The 14,527-nt window shown below is 39.1% G+C and overlaps 2 protein-coding genes across 2 annotated transcripts; both read left to right on the top strand.

The window, feature by feature from the left end:
- The first annotated feature begins 2,761 nt into the window (after positions 1 to 2,761).
- LOC149622056 (uncharacterized) lies at positions 2,762 to 3,769 on the top strand. The gene has a single exon (XM_089853661.1). The coding sequence runs from the start codon at positions 2,762 to 2,764 to the stop codon at positions 3,767 to 3,769; it is 1,008 nt and encodes a 335-aa protein (XP_089709787.1).
- A 48-nt stretch (positions 3,770 to 3,817) lies between these two features.
- On the top strand, positions 3,818 to 6,920 carry LOC149622057 (uncharacterized). Its single transcript, XM_089853662.1, has 4 exons — positions 3,818 to 4,397; positions 4,512 to 5,410; positions 5,509 to 5,783; positions 5,861 to 6,920. The coding sequence occupies exons 1-4, from the start codon at positions 3,818 to 3,820 to the stop codon at positions 6,918 to 6,920; spliced, it is 2,814 nt and encodes a 937-aa protein (XP_089709788.1).
- Positions 6,921 to 14,527: the final 7,607 nt, after the last annotated feature.

Consider the following 14,527-nt stretch of genomic DNA (forward strand, 5'->3'; position numbering starts at 1 on the left):
CTAAGCAACCACGTGGTATTGACGTAGCTAGCGAGCGTCGAACCCTAATGTAAACCAATTAACTTTGAATGTTCTGAGCGAGTAAACTTAGGGTCGATGGTTGTCCAATATATGAGAGTAGCCAATGAGACGTGAGCAAGGATGAGCGGGTGGTTTGAAAAAGGTTTTTAGGCCTTGCACTTTACCTTTAATCAGATATTATTATGGAGAATTCCAAGTAAAAGAAGTCTATGTATTCCGGCTGTTTTGGCAAAACGTAATCCTAGAACATGCTAAGGAATTAATGCATATTCACTGTTAAAGTTAATGTGTTAGTTTTGTTTGCCTCATATTTATTCTAAAACGGTTTGTGTTATTGATCTGCAAAGTAAAATATGTAAGACTATTGGAGTTTCCCTACTTAAGCGAGAACAGCCTGAGCTAGTGTAGGTGATAAACAGCCACTAGTAACAATTGAATTTGCGTTTCCTCAAGGTGTAAAAAGGGCGAACGTGTTACACTACGATTTATTTACTTCTAATCAATTTTATATGCATGCACATTACTACTTTATGTTTATCAATTTCTGTTAAAATTTATGGCCATTCGAAGTAAAAGCAAACATAAAACCATTAAGCCTTCTCCTTGGCGTTCGAACCCCCAAATTGTTCACGGCCCTCTCCCACTCTGACCTTGGAAGCAAAAAGAAAAAGCAAACACAAACTGCCAACAAAAGACACACGTTGAAACGTAAAAATTCATACATCGACGAAGGTGTAGCACTTTGGCCAATAGGGGGAGAACGCTCAAGGGAGAGATGGATGCTGTGGCCATGGGCCGTAAGCCCACGGGTAAAATGAATAATACAAAAAAAGGCAGAGTTGGACAGACACTGAAGGAGAAAGGACCTCTTTTGCTCCACACTCTGAAACTTAAAATTTTAGCGAATGTTTTCAATTTTCAAAGTCAAATAAAATATAGTTCTGATTTGTTGATAAACCTGACCATTCATTAGATAATCGCGACATCTCTGACTGCACTGTTTCAGTCCAGGACAGTCAGAGCAACCAAGCTCTCCCAAGCGAACCGAACACAAAGAGAAACAAAGGGTTGGACAACGCCCGCCACAAGTCAAGGCACACTAACCCCAACAACTTTTCTTTATGGTGCCGAAACCCGGGACCTATTATCAAGTAAGTCCCGAACTTTCGTGAAAATCTGCAACTATGAATGCCACCGGAAATCAGAACATTACGCCAAATACATCACAAAATGGTGCACCAAACGCGTCTCAGAACGTCGCGCCAAATGCGCAACAGACTGCCACAGGAAGTGGAAACCAAAACAATTCGCAAAATACAGCGCAAAACGTGCAAAATGCCGCAATAAACTCTGCCGCCACTAACCCGATGCAACCACTGACGTCAGCAACTAAAACAAAAGCGCTAAAATTAGCAAAAGTTGCGAGAGCCAGTGCGCGAAAAGCGGTGACGCGCAAAATAAACCAAATAAAAACCCTCATTGGCGCCAGCCAACCCCTGATTGACGACATTGAAGACGAGCTGTCGATTCTGATTGATTGTGAAAAAGACCCAAATATTATCGACGCTCAAATCGAAGGTCTTATAGAGGACGAAACAGAAATGGAAGCTGAAATGGACAGTGCCATAAAGTACCGCGAAGACATTGCCATAATAAAACTGGCAACAAAAAGGATTCTTCAACATCTCGGACAAACTTCAGCAACACCTGGATACGCAGGCTCCGTGACATCGACGATTACCAATGCCTCGGCAACAGTGAATCCAGTGAACACCCCAGCCGGCTCCGGTGGAGCACTAGCGGCCACGGGTCAAAACTTCATACCCATGCATACGTCGGCCAACACTGTGCCGACCAATCCGTCGCCAAGTACACCGTCGCTCCCACACCTCAAGAAATAGACCGGAAGTGCGACTACCCGAACTTTCCATCCCTACTGTCAGTGGGGACTTTTCCAATTGGAACAGTTTTTGGGGACGGTTTAAAGTAACGATTGATAGAAATTCGAGGCTCGAAAAGGTAGAAAAATTCTTTTATCTCACGTCATTCTTAGAGGGGGAAGCCCTTCAGACCATAAAGGGGTTGGAAGAGATGATGACTCGTACGACGAAGCAGTAGTGCTATTAAAAAGGAGGTATGATCATTCGGAAGTAACCGTAAATACCCACATCAAGCAGCTTTCAGAATTGCAGCCAATCCTTAGCTCACAAAATTTAAAAGAGTTGAGAAAAATGCTAGATTTGTGTAAGATTAGCCTTAGAAGTTTAAAAGCTTTAAGGGTCAACACCGCCGAAAGGGTTTCGTTTCTTAGCCCGACGCTGCTGCGTTGTTTGCCTGATGATTTGAGAACCGAATTCCGTCTTAAGCATAGGCCTTCCAACAACCAAACTTGGGATGCTGAAGAAATAATGGAATTCATGAGGGGACAAATTGAATGTCGCGAGTTGGCACGAATTCTTAGCGCTGCACCGGCAAAGTCGGTGCAGGCCAAAGCTTACGAAACTATGAGCAAAGATACCCCTTATCTCGATAGATATAAAAATAGGGGAAAAACTGAATGTAAGCAAACGTACAAAGACTCTGCCTCCGCCTACAAAGTACCCCTCAGAGAATATATATTGCATTTTGTGCAAGAATGAAACCCACAAAACTATTTACTGCCCAAATTACACCTTAGAACAAAAGAAATCAATTGTAAGGGATAGTGGCAGGTGTGGTATATGCTTACGTTTGGGTCACGATGCTAGATATTGCAGAACGAGCTATAGAATTTGCAAGGGTTGCAAGAAAAAGCACAATTTTGCTTTGTGTGACAATAACCCTGTGCACAAAAAAACAGGATGCGCCTAATGAAAATAAGGAAAGCGAACCTTTAGTTTCAGCTGTAGCTCCAATTACACACATCGAGAAAGTGGTAATCATGCAAACTGCTTTAGCTATTGTAAGAGATCCAGAAAATCCCCAAACGTCGGGTCAAGCCCAATGCTTTTTTCATGGCGGAAGCCAAACTAGCTTTGTAAGGGAAAAGTTCTCTAGACAATTAAACCTGCCAATAGTGGGTAAACTCAAAAACCAGGAAGTTTACTCATTTGGCAGCAAAACCCCTTCTAGGAGCACGGTAAACTTAGTAAAAATAACTCTAGAAAACAGAAAATATCCCAATCAAAAGGCCGACATTATTGCGCTAGAGGTTCCATTTGTTTGTTATACATTCACAAGGCTTGATGATGAGGGAATAAAAAATATCATGCACGCCCGCAATTTGCAACTAGCCGACGAAACCAAAAGCTCAAATTCCGAGGACCCCGAGGTAGACATTTTAATTGGGTCCGACCATTATTGGGAATTGGTGACAGATAACAACGTCAGATTCACCCGTTCTTTAGTTGCCACAGAAACAATACTAGGGTGGTGTATTCAGGGACGAAAAGATAGCTCCCTCGACAAAACTAGCCGCGATCCCATATCGGCTATGGTAATATCCCTTACCCAAAAAAAGGTTAATGACACCCTGAAATCATTCTTCGATTTAGAAATCATGGGGATTGACCATAGAGAGATTCAAGAAAATCTCAACGAGAAAACTGTCGAAACCTTTTATGAGGATATCACACACAATGGGGAAAGATATGTCATAAAACTTCCATGGCGAACAAATAAGGAGGCGCTCCCTGATAACTATGCAGTAGCGTCAAAAAGGTGGCACTCCCTTCAAAGAAATTCGAAAAGGACCCTAGCTTTTTCCTAGAATACCAGAAGGTCATCAATGAGCACATCAACAAAGGGATAGTGGAGTATGTATGTCCCGGAAGATGAAATTGACCTTCGAAATCCAGGCACCTACTATCTTCCCCACCAGGCGGTAGTTAGACAAAAGGCTAAAACGACAAAATTCAGGGTCGTGTTCGATGCATCCTCCCACGGGTACGGGGTTCCTTCGTTAAATGATTGTTTAGTAACGGGTCAAAACCTTAACCCAGATCTCCTGCTTCTGCTATTAAAATCTAGAAAAAATAAGGTAGCCATAGTTGCAGACATTGAAGCCGCCTTCCTTCAAATAGAACTGGATAGACCCGATAAGGATTCAGTAAGGTTCCTTTGGGTAAAAGAAAAAAATGGTCAAATTATCCCTGGCGAATTTAGCGTCCTCAGAATGACGCGAGTTACATTTGGTCTTGGACCAAGTCCGTTCGCTCTCCGCTGCACTATTAAGTATAACGTGGAACACGCGGAAAACACAGATGAGAGAGTTAGAGATACTCTCAACAACTGCCTCTATGTCGACGACTTAGTTGGTGGACAAAAAGGTGTTTCATCTGCCCTTGAAGTATCCAAAGGCACCGTGTTTTTGGTTAAAAAGGCGGGGATGAGATTCCGTAAATGGGGGACCAACTCAGCGGAATTGCGACAACTATGGGAAAGGGAAATAAACGTGAAGGGGTAGCAAATATTCGAGCAAGCTAAGTTCTCGGAAGAAACAAAAATTTTAGGCATAAGATGGAACCCCTTAGATGACACCTTTTCCTTCGACTTCACCGAATTGATTGAGACTAGTCAGAACGTGAAGTTAACAAAACGACATTTACTCAGCTACATCTCCAAAATTTTTGACCCAATGGGTCTGTTAGCACCGTTTACAATACGCGCGAAAATGTTGTTTCAAGTTTTATGGGGATACAAATCAGACTGGGATGAGATACTCCCAGCAGAGGTTAGTCAGCAATTTGAAAGTTGGTCCCAAGAACTGCCCCTACTGCACAATCTAAAGATCTGTAGGAACTCTTTTCACGAGGCTAAGGAAAAAATAATTGAGCAAGAGTTACACTGTTTCGTTGACGCTTGCTTGGGAGCCTTCGCCGCAGTGGTTTACATAAGGTACACCACCGAATCAAACCATGTAGGTATAGCCTTGATAACCTCCAAAACACGCGTAGCACCCTTAAAACAGTCACAAGAAGGGTTAACATTACCGAGACTAGAACTTATGGGTTGTTTATTAGGTGCGAGACTAGCTAATTACGTCAAACCCGCATTCCATGAGAATCTCAATAACGTCTATTTTTGGACGGATTCGACCATCGCTTTAGCTTGGATTAGGGATAACACAAAAAATTGGAAACCCTTTGTTAGCAACCGAGCCGCAGAAATTCAAAAACTCACAATGGAAGAAAATTGGAATCACTGCCCCGGAGCGCAAAACCCAGCTGACGATCCTAGCAGGGGTATGAAAGCGGGGGATTTAGTAAGAAATAAGCTATATTGGGAGGGGCCCCAATGGCTGAAGGAAGATAAAACCTCCTGGCCAACTAGCGAACCCCTAAGGACAAATCTTGACTCGGTCGCCAAAGAAAAAAGAAAAATAGCCCTAGCTATCACCTCAAAAGAACCGGTAGGAGTTCAATACATAATAGATCTAAGGAGATATTACCATCTCAACACAGCCCTTAGTATAACTGTCCTCTTGTTTTGGTTCAAAAAAATGCACAGGCAAAGGTCAATGGGACAGACAAAATTACTGGACCTATTAGTGCCGAAGAGTTAGCGTTCACAGATTGTTTCTGGGTTAAATCCGTGCAATCGGAAGAATTTGAGTCAGAATTGGCGTGTCTGCATAACAAAAAATGTGTTGAATCTAATTCAAAAATTGCCACACAAAATCCAGTATTAAACTATTTAGGACTAATTTGCGTGAGAGGTCGTTTGGAAGAATCTTCTCTTTCTTACGCTGGAAAACACCCTATATTAATTCCCAAAGGGCAAAGGTTAGCCAAATGCTAATAGTTAGAAGCCACGCACAAGTTTATCACGGGGGGATAAATGACACAGTTACTCAATTAAGGGAAAGATACTGGGTTCCTAGCGCAAGGCAAATCGCTCGTAGTGTAGTAAAGGAATGTGTCACCTGCAAAAGAGTTAAGGTTTCACCTGGCAAAATTGCCACAGCGCCCCTGCCAAGGGACAGAATTGAGGAAGCGCCCCCGTTTTCCGTCGTTGGAATAGATTTTGCTGGTCCGCTATTGGTGAAAGCCAACACAAAAACCCAAAAAGCCTATATCTGCCTCGCCACCTGCGCCGTGACCCGAGCTATTCACATGGAATTGGTCCCTACGCTAAGTACGGATGAATTCTTAATGGCTTTTAGACGAATAATCGCCAGACGAGGGGTACCCAGCATAGTGTACTCAGACAATGCTAAGACTTTTAAAAGGGCAAGCACGGATCTCAAAACAATTTGGCAAAGCGTTAAGGCAGAGTCTTTCAAAGAATTTTTTGGGGTGCGCGGTATCCAGTGGAAATTCATAGTGGAACGCTCGGCATGGTATGGAGGATGGTGGGAGCGTCTGGTGAGATCAACTAAAACCACACTAAAAAAGATGATTGGCCACGCCTCCTTATCCTATACTGAATTAGAAACTCTTCTTATCGAAACTGAGGGGATAATAAACTCTAGACCCATCACATACACTTACAATGATGCAAACGAACCGGTCCCTTTGACCCCATCTGCATTGTTGCTTGGTCGTAGAGTCACTTCCTTACCCCCTCTAATGTTCAAGCGTGAGAAGATACCAAAGTTGAGAGTCGAACTTCTTAAGAGAAATCAGTATCGGGAAAGAATAATTCAAAATTTGTGGAAACGATGGCGGCACCATTACCTTATGGAATTAAGGTCCGCTCATTATTCCACAAATCTAACTTGCAAAGGCAATTTCAAAAATGAGGACGTAGTTGTCATCAAAGAGGACAATTTACCACGCCACATGTGGAGGTTAGGATTAATTGTAGAGGTAATTAAAGGTCGCGACAATAAAATTAGGTCATGCGTCCTTAGGACGACTAATGGCAACAAAATACGGCGTGACATTCAACACCTTTGCAATTTAGAAATATCCGAATAGTTTAACACGTTCTGCACCATCGGTGACTTAGTGTCACCTGGGGGGAGTGTAAAAAAGGCGAACGTGTTACACTACGATTTATTTACTTCTAATCAATTTTATAAGCATGCACATTACTACTTTATGTTTATCAATTTCTGTTAAAATTTATGGCCATTCGAAGTAAAAGCAAACATAAAACCATTAAGCCTTCTCCTTGGCGTTCGAACCCCCAAATTGTTCACGGCCCTCTCCCACTCTGACCTTGGAAGCAAAAAGAAAAAGCAAACACAAACTGCCAACAAAAGACACACGTTGAAACGTAAAAATTCATACATCGACGAAGGTGTAGCACTTTGGCCAATAGGGGGAGAACGCTCAAGGGAGAGATGGATGCTGTGGCCATGGGCCGTAAGCCCACGGGTAAAATGAATAATACAAAAAAAGGCAGAGTTGGACAGACACTGAAGGAGAAAGGACCTCTTTTGCTCCACACTCTGAAACTTAAAATTTTAGCGAATGTTTTCAATTTTCAAAGTCAAATAAAATATAGTTCTGATTTGTTGATAAACCTGACCATTCTTTAGAAAATCGCGACATCTCTGACTGCACTGTTTCAGTCCGGTACAGTCAGAGCAACCAAGCTCTCCCAAGCGAACCGTACACAAAGAGAAACAAAGGGTTGGACAACGCCCGCCACAAGTCAAGGCACACTAACCCCAACAACTTTTCTTTAGAAGGATTCCATCACATTTCTTGCAACTCTTTCGGCATTTTTGTAGTATCTGTAAAAACCTGAACTTGTCAGTACAAAGATAAATAACTTTGGTTAAGCTAATAAGAAAATAAATTAAACGTTTTGGTAATTGGAAAACCTCATTTTACTGCAAAGTTGAAAAACCAAATTTTAGTTAGCCTAAAGTAATTATATAATAACAGAAACATTTTAGCGTCGTTGCTGCAAACAAACAGACAAACGTTTGGAAAAATTAATCAGACTGACTCGTGCACTCTAAAATAATGTAAGTTAACAATTACCCGAACTGAACTTAATCTGGTTTTAAGGCATTTTATATGTTGCAGGTCTAATTACAATGATACAAATGAACTCCATGTCGGTATCTGCGCGGTGGGTTACTAAAAACATGATTGTCAGATCAGTTTTATAAAAAATTCAAATTTGTTATATACCTAACGTGTAAGGCGCTAGGGCAAGTGCTAACGTCTCTCTGTTGAAACGTTTTATCCATATTTTTGCCTACAGGAAATGCAGAACATAAAGTTCGCTGAAACCATGGTAGCTTTGTTATTTTCATATATTGCAAGAGTCCATAATGGATCGTAAGTATTAACAATGACAAACAGAAAAAAACATAAATTGAGGCTCTGGGGTTCCCAGTATGAGGTTTACAACGAAAACTCTGGCTTTCTATCTACGTTCTCTGGTTTACTAATCAACTATCTACTTTAGAACTCACTTAATATCTTTTAGTCTTAATAAAATATCGATAATAAATCAAAATGTTTTTATGAGTTTTAAAGTTTCTGACCTTTTGTATTCTTGTTCGTCTTGCTAAAATGAAATATTTCATTTGATTATGGGAGTTACTATGATAATTCTTTATCGATGACAGGCATTGGCTATACAAATTTTCCGAAAGCTACGGTCACCATAAATGTCTCCGAACAAAATTCGATTTAATATACATTCAGTCGTTCACTAACCTCTTCTTTATTTATTTTTATCAGAATGGTGTTATCCTCCTTCCTCCTTTATTGCTTTCTCAGTGGTTCTTACAAAATGACGACTCCCTTTTCAGTTAGTGGATTTATTTGTCGTTTTCGGCCTAAAAAGGATAAACCATTTTCAGCCAATATGTGCTAAAAAGAAGTTTTCATCACCAACACCAGGCCCATTTTAAAGAATTGTTCTTGGAAACTCCCTATACAATAAACGTCTGACTCAAACCCAGAAGTTTTCCCATAAACCAATCGACAGCCAATTTCCAATCTCGGAAAGTTGGAAATCTTTCTGGGTATCACTAGAGGGGGAGAGAAAGTACCTCACTCCTTCACACCTGCAACTTTAGCGCATTGAAGTCAGGCCAAGTTAGTCAATTACCGACTAAATCTTAGGTCAGCCTTTTTACTTTCTGTGCGCCATCTGGCGACAAAAAGTTATGCATTTATACCGAATATTTACTACCCCCCACTTTTACCCCTTTTGTAGAGCCTTTCCCCCCTATATTACCCCCTTTTTTCCCCCATTATAGCATTAACCCCACCCTATCCCCGCCCATTTTAGCGTTAATTTATTTAAATTTATTCATATAATGCTCTAAAACGCGAACAGATGGACCTAGGGTAGCTAAACTTTATATTACTTTATTTCGAAAATTTCCAAATCCTCAAGTGGACTCGAACGTACCAACGTTAACGCTACGGTTCGGAAACCCGGCACGCTAGGGCTGCGCCACCGAATTCTTACAGAGCGCATTGCTTTCATAACATAAATGATGGGATAGACAAATCCATCTCGAGTCTAGGCGCGTTTGCGGCGTTTCGCGCTAAGAGAGAGAAATTAAATAATCGCCTACTACCACGTTAATATGACGTTAAGTCGGCCTCAAAGTCACGTCTGAAGCTTAGAGTTCTTTTCCTAAAACCTTATCAGTCTTGAATGTAGAGAGAAACGAATTAGCAGGCAAAGTTCACCATGAGTTAACCAATGATATCGTCTCTTGAAAACTCGTCTGTTACTCTGCTTAGTTAAGCGAGCAGTCCACGTTTACAAGTGAGATTAATGATAACTTTATAAATAATGATGTAGTTTAATTAAATTTAAAATTAACCGATTGAGGAAGTTACAATAGTTCAATATATATTATTCTGTATTTTAATTAAGATTAAAATAAATATATATTCACGAGTGAGATTGATGATAATTATAAATAATGATGTTTCAAGTAAGTTAATTGAGGAATTTACTTAATATTAATTAATATTATACTTTAATTAAATTAATATTATACTTTAATTTGATTAATATTATACGTTAATTTAATTAATATTATACTTTAATTTCATTAATATTATACTATAATTTAATTAATATTATACTTTAATTTAATTAATATTATACTTTAATTTAATTAATATTATACTTTATTTTAATTAATATTATACTTTAATTTAATTAATATTATACTTTAATTTAATTAATATTATACTTTAATTTAATTAATATTATACTTTAATTTAATTAATATTATACTTTAATTTAATTAATATTATACTTTAATTTAATTAATATTATACTTTAATTTAATTAATATTATACTTTAATTTAATTAATAATATACTTTAATTTAATTTATAATATACTTTAATTTAATTAATAATATACTTTACTTCAATTAATATTATCATGATACTATAGTTTATGATAACTTTACAAATAATTATGTAGTTTAGTTAAGTTTAAAATTAACCGATTGAGGAAGTTACTATAGGGTTCGTACTGGTAATTGTGAACACTTTTTGCAAATCTTTGAATAACTTCCGTGGAGCTAACGTTAGACACCAGAAACTTTCAGGATATGAAATATGATTCTTTAGACACAATTCGCTGTTTTCAGCTTTTTAACTCTCCTAAATTTTGCACAATATCCTATTTCCCAATTCCCTTAGAGGACCCCAAATGTGAACAATCGCTGCTAAATGTAAACACCCTGACCCTAAATACTGAAGGAGGTAGTGACTGAACACTGGACCCAAATGTGAACAACAATGATAATCAAATGGGAGGAATAAAAAAGGCCCTTGGAAAGGACAGGGTTACCACAGTACCTGGAAATCCTGGAAAAGTCTGGGAATTTAAAAATGGGCCGAAAAGGTCAGGGAACAGTCAGGGAATTTTAAAAATTTCAGCAAAGTCAGGGAAAAGTCAGCGAATTTGATTTTAGAGGGTAAAACTTCTGGGAATAAGTCTTTATTGAAAGAGTAATGAAAGTTTCTCCTCATGCTCTCTCAACACAGAAAACTCTATATTAATCCTTAAAAATGTCTAGAATTGTTTTTGTAAAAGTAAATGCTCTCTTAGACTGTTATATATAGTCAAAATGTTTCTTATTTGTTTTGTGCAACAAATATATGGGAAAACTTAATGTAGAGAGTTTATTTAATTATAAGCACTTAAGAGTTTATTTAATTATAAGCACTTAAAACGTGCTGTAAACATTCACACTTTCGGCCTAAAAGGACAGGGAAAACCTGGAAAAGTCAGGGAATTTGGTTCTGAAAATTCCGTGGCAACCCTAAAGGAGCTACCATTACGTAGGGCCTAAATTCATGCACCTAGATTAAAGTTTACGCAGATGTGATAAGTGATAAAAGGATAATATATATTTAAAACAATAGCCGAGTCAAAATGTTCAATAATTTGTTGAGAAGTCCTATTTATTTCGATACCTCGCATAACAGCTGTCCCGTTTTCTCGCCTTCCCGCCCAATAAGTAGGGGTAGCTACCGCCCTCTTACCGCTAAATTGATAAACTTACTAATGGCGCAAAATTTGAGTCTTTTTTGGGTCAATGATGTATTTTAAAGTTAATATTATCCGATCGTAGATTCCTTACACCACTGTTACTTTTTATTTTTTAGTAAAATTGCTTAAAAAGGATTCAAATTAACCTTGAAACATTTGCAATTTTTACTTGGTTTTTTCCAACTCTATTTATAAAATCGAATTCCGAATCGAAACCACAGATATTAATATCAATTTTATAGCAAAACACGTGATCTATCTAATGGTTAAAGGTTTGTTATCGTGGGATTATTGTAACTCTTGCTAAAGCTTATTCCCTGATGGTATTGTATTAAGCAACACCTAATATTGGCATCAACTTAAGTTGATTAGTCCGAGTTGGTGTGTATATAGGTTCGTATCTTTCATCCACGTATTCCTACAATGTTCATACCATTTTTATCGTAATCCTCAATATTCAATCTACAAATAGAGCCCTTTTAAAAGGAATTTAAGCCGCCCAAAAATTAGCTGCAAAATTTTAAAGAAAAATAGAATCGTTCACATTTACCAGTACCAACCCTAGTTTAATAAATATTATTCTGTAATTTAATTAAAATAAAGTTCTGTAGGTTAAGTTTAAAATGAACCTAATGAGTAAGTTACTGTAGTTTATTACTAGATTGATTTTATTCATAATAGGAATGCTATTTTATAAACAATGAAAAAAAAACCCAAAATGCTAAATTAGCCGGGGTCATCTTATAATGTATATAGTAATACTAATTCTTGTCACTAGAAGCCGGTAAAAACTGTATGACTGGGTCATCTTGTCTATTTTACCAGACGCGTACACGATACGGAGAGAGAGAAGCTCGGAGAGAAACGAATTGAAAGCGCGACGTAGAAAGAGAACTGCCTGCCTGCCTGCCGTGCCTGGTATATAGTGAGAGGGGGAGGAGGGAGACGGGCGTCTCGCCCGGAGAGTAGAGAGATGTAGTTTAAATTTCGCGGGCTTTTTGAATGCAGAGCAGAGGCATAGTGAATTGATAGAACCTATTTTCCCTTTCCTCTCTCCCGAGCGCGAAGGGTCTTTGGGAGGGAGGGAGGTTGGTAGGGGAAAAACATATTTATTGGGAGAGAGAGCTTTCAGCAAGGAGGATATAAAATAAGCCTTTTTAAAAAGTTCCCTGTACAAACGATGTAATGGGGGAGGAAAGCGGAGATGGATGGCATTTTTTCCCTCCCGCGTTTCTGCGCGCGCCCCATGTGAAACGTCATTTTTTTAAATCGCCTGTTATACAGGCTCCTTGGTCTCCGGCCTTCTATCACGGTCAGGGCCGGAAATAAGAAAAATTTCTTATAGGACATGTGTCCAGTGATCCCCTGTTTGACTGGAAAATTATAGGACATTGTCCACTGATCCCCAGTTTGACTGGAAAATTTATAGGACATTGTCCACTGATCCCCTGTTTGACTGGAAAATTTATAGGACATTGTCCACTGGAGTGTTCAAAAATAGTACCCATCTTCATAGTCAAGCTATCAAAACTTAGGAAAAATTTATTGGTCAAACAGTCCAGTGACCCCCTTAGTTTTTAACAAAATTATGGGACATTTTAAAATTTTATTGGACAATGTCCAGTGTCCTGTGTTTATTTCTGGCCCTGATTATTGACGGTAGTAATGGCATGCGCGTGAGGAAATTTGTTTTCACGCTATAGGATAGGCAACACCCTATCTCGGACGGCAGCTTATTCTGTATATACTTATACTCTGTTACAACATCGGTTGTCAGCACGCGCAAACCTAGGTCTCTATGCAACCTTGGTTTATGCGTCCTGACAATAGACAAAAAACTTGAGGATCTTCAGGATTTAAAATATCCGGGAGTTTTTTTAGCTCGGGTGCACGGACCTCTAGGCCTTAGTTTCTGTAAAAAGTAGGCATAAAAATAGACTCGGTCACAGGCTTATTCAGGTTAGTTTATATTCAGCCCTTAAGGGGCCTTTTCACATTCACCCGACCTGTAATGTAGTCTGCTCTAATGTCAACTAGTTTCAGTTCTCTGAAGTTGTCTAAGTGATAAGTTCGCTTATTATTATGTCATTATTACTATTTATATTTTGGAAATAAAATACACTGCACCGGACTAGTTTCGACTTGGTATTCATTGATAGAATTCAAGAACCTTAACATGGTAGCAGAGCGTGGTTCTTAGGCGGATTGCTATCAGGGTGGACCAAGGCTTAACACCACGGTGAAGTCAAGTAATTCAATATGGCGGAAGGCAACGAAGGTACGACAGCTTTTGAATTCAAGAAATTATCCGATGATAATTATACTTTATGGAAATTCAACATGAAAATGGCGTTACTGGACTTTGGCCTATGGGGCATTGTCAATGAGACTGAACAACCTCCTGCAGAATCAGCACGAGCAGAAGAAAGGGAAAGATATCGTCTACGACAGGAGCGAGCACTATCGAAGATTTCCATGGCAGTTGATGATGAACATAAGCATCTAATAGAATCCTGTAACACAGCTGTAGAAGCTTGGAAGCTTCTGGAAGAACAGCATGAGCCCATATCTCGTACACGAATATTGATGTTACGTACAGAACTGCAAAACCTGCGATATACTCCTCCAGAATCAATGGCTGTCTACTTAGCAAAGATGCAAGCGATAGCAACGAAGTTGAAGAAAGCCGGCGGCACTATTCCAGACGAAGAGATAGCATATCAGATGATACATATGTTACCAAAGGAATACGACAACGTGGGCTTTACAATTTGTGGGTTATCCAAGGAAGAATTCACGCCACAAAAGGTCAAGACGTTACTGATTGCGGAATATGAGCGATTAAAGCAGCAAGCGAAAGCGGCGGCATCGGAAGATGCGACATACCATATAGGGTTCTGATCAACGGTCACCGCAAGAACAAACGCTCGTTCTCAAGGACAACGTAACGAAACAAAGAAAGAGGTTGAATGTTTCACTTGTCATAAAATCGGCCATTTCTCAACTGGATGTCCGGATAAACAAAAGAAAGAAAGGCAAAAGAAGTCAACAAAGAAGAAACGTAAAGGGCAAGTCATGAATT

This window comes from Phalangium opilio, unplaced genomic scaffold (genome assembly GCF_054372755.1).
Source record: "Phalangium opilio isolate 3A_F unplaced genomic scaffold, DU_Popi_V2 ptg000200l_1, whole genome shotgun sequence".
Lineage (NCBI taxonomy): Eukaryota > Metazoa > Arthropoda > Arachnida > Opiliones > Phalangiidae > Phalangium > Phalangium opilio.

Coding starts and splice junctions, on each gene's coding strand:
- LOC149622056 (XM_089853661.1), top strand. CDS start 2,762: ATGCTAGATATTGCAGAACGAGCTATAGAATTTGCAAGGGTTGCAAGA.
- LOC149622057 (XM_089853662.1), top strand. CDS start 3,818: ATGTATGTCCCGGAAGATGAAATTGACCTTCGAAATCCAGGCACCTAC. Junction 5,411..5,508: donor CTATCACCTCAAAAGAACCG/GTAGGAGTTCAA, acceptor AAAAATGCACAG/GCAAAGGTCAATGGGACAGA. Junction 5,784..5,860: donor TTAATTCCCAAAGGGCAAAG/GTTAGCCAAATG, acceptor TACTCAATTAAG/GGAAAGATACTGGGTTCCTA.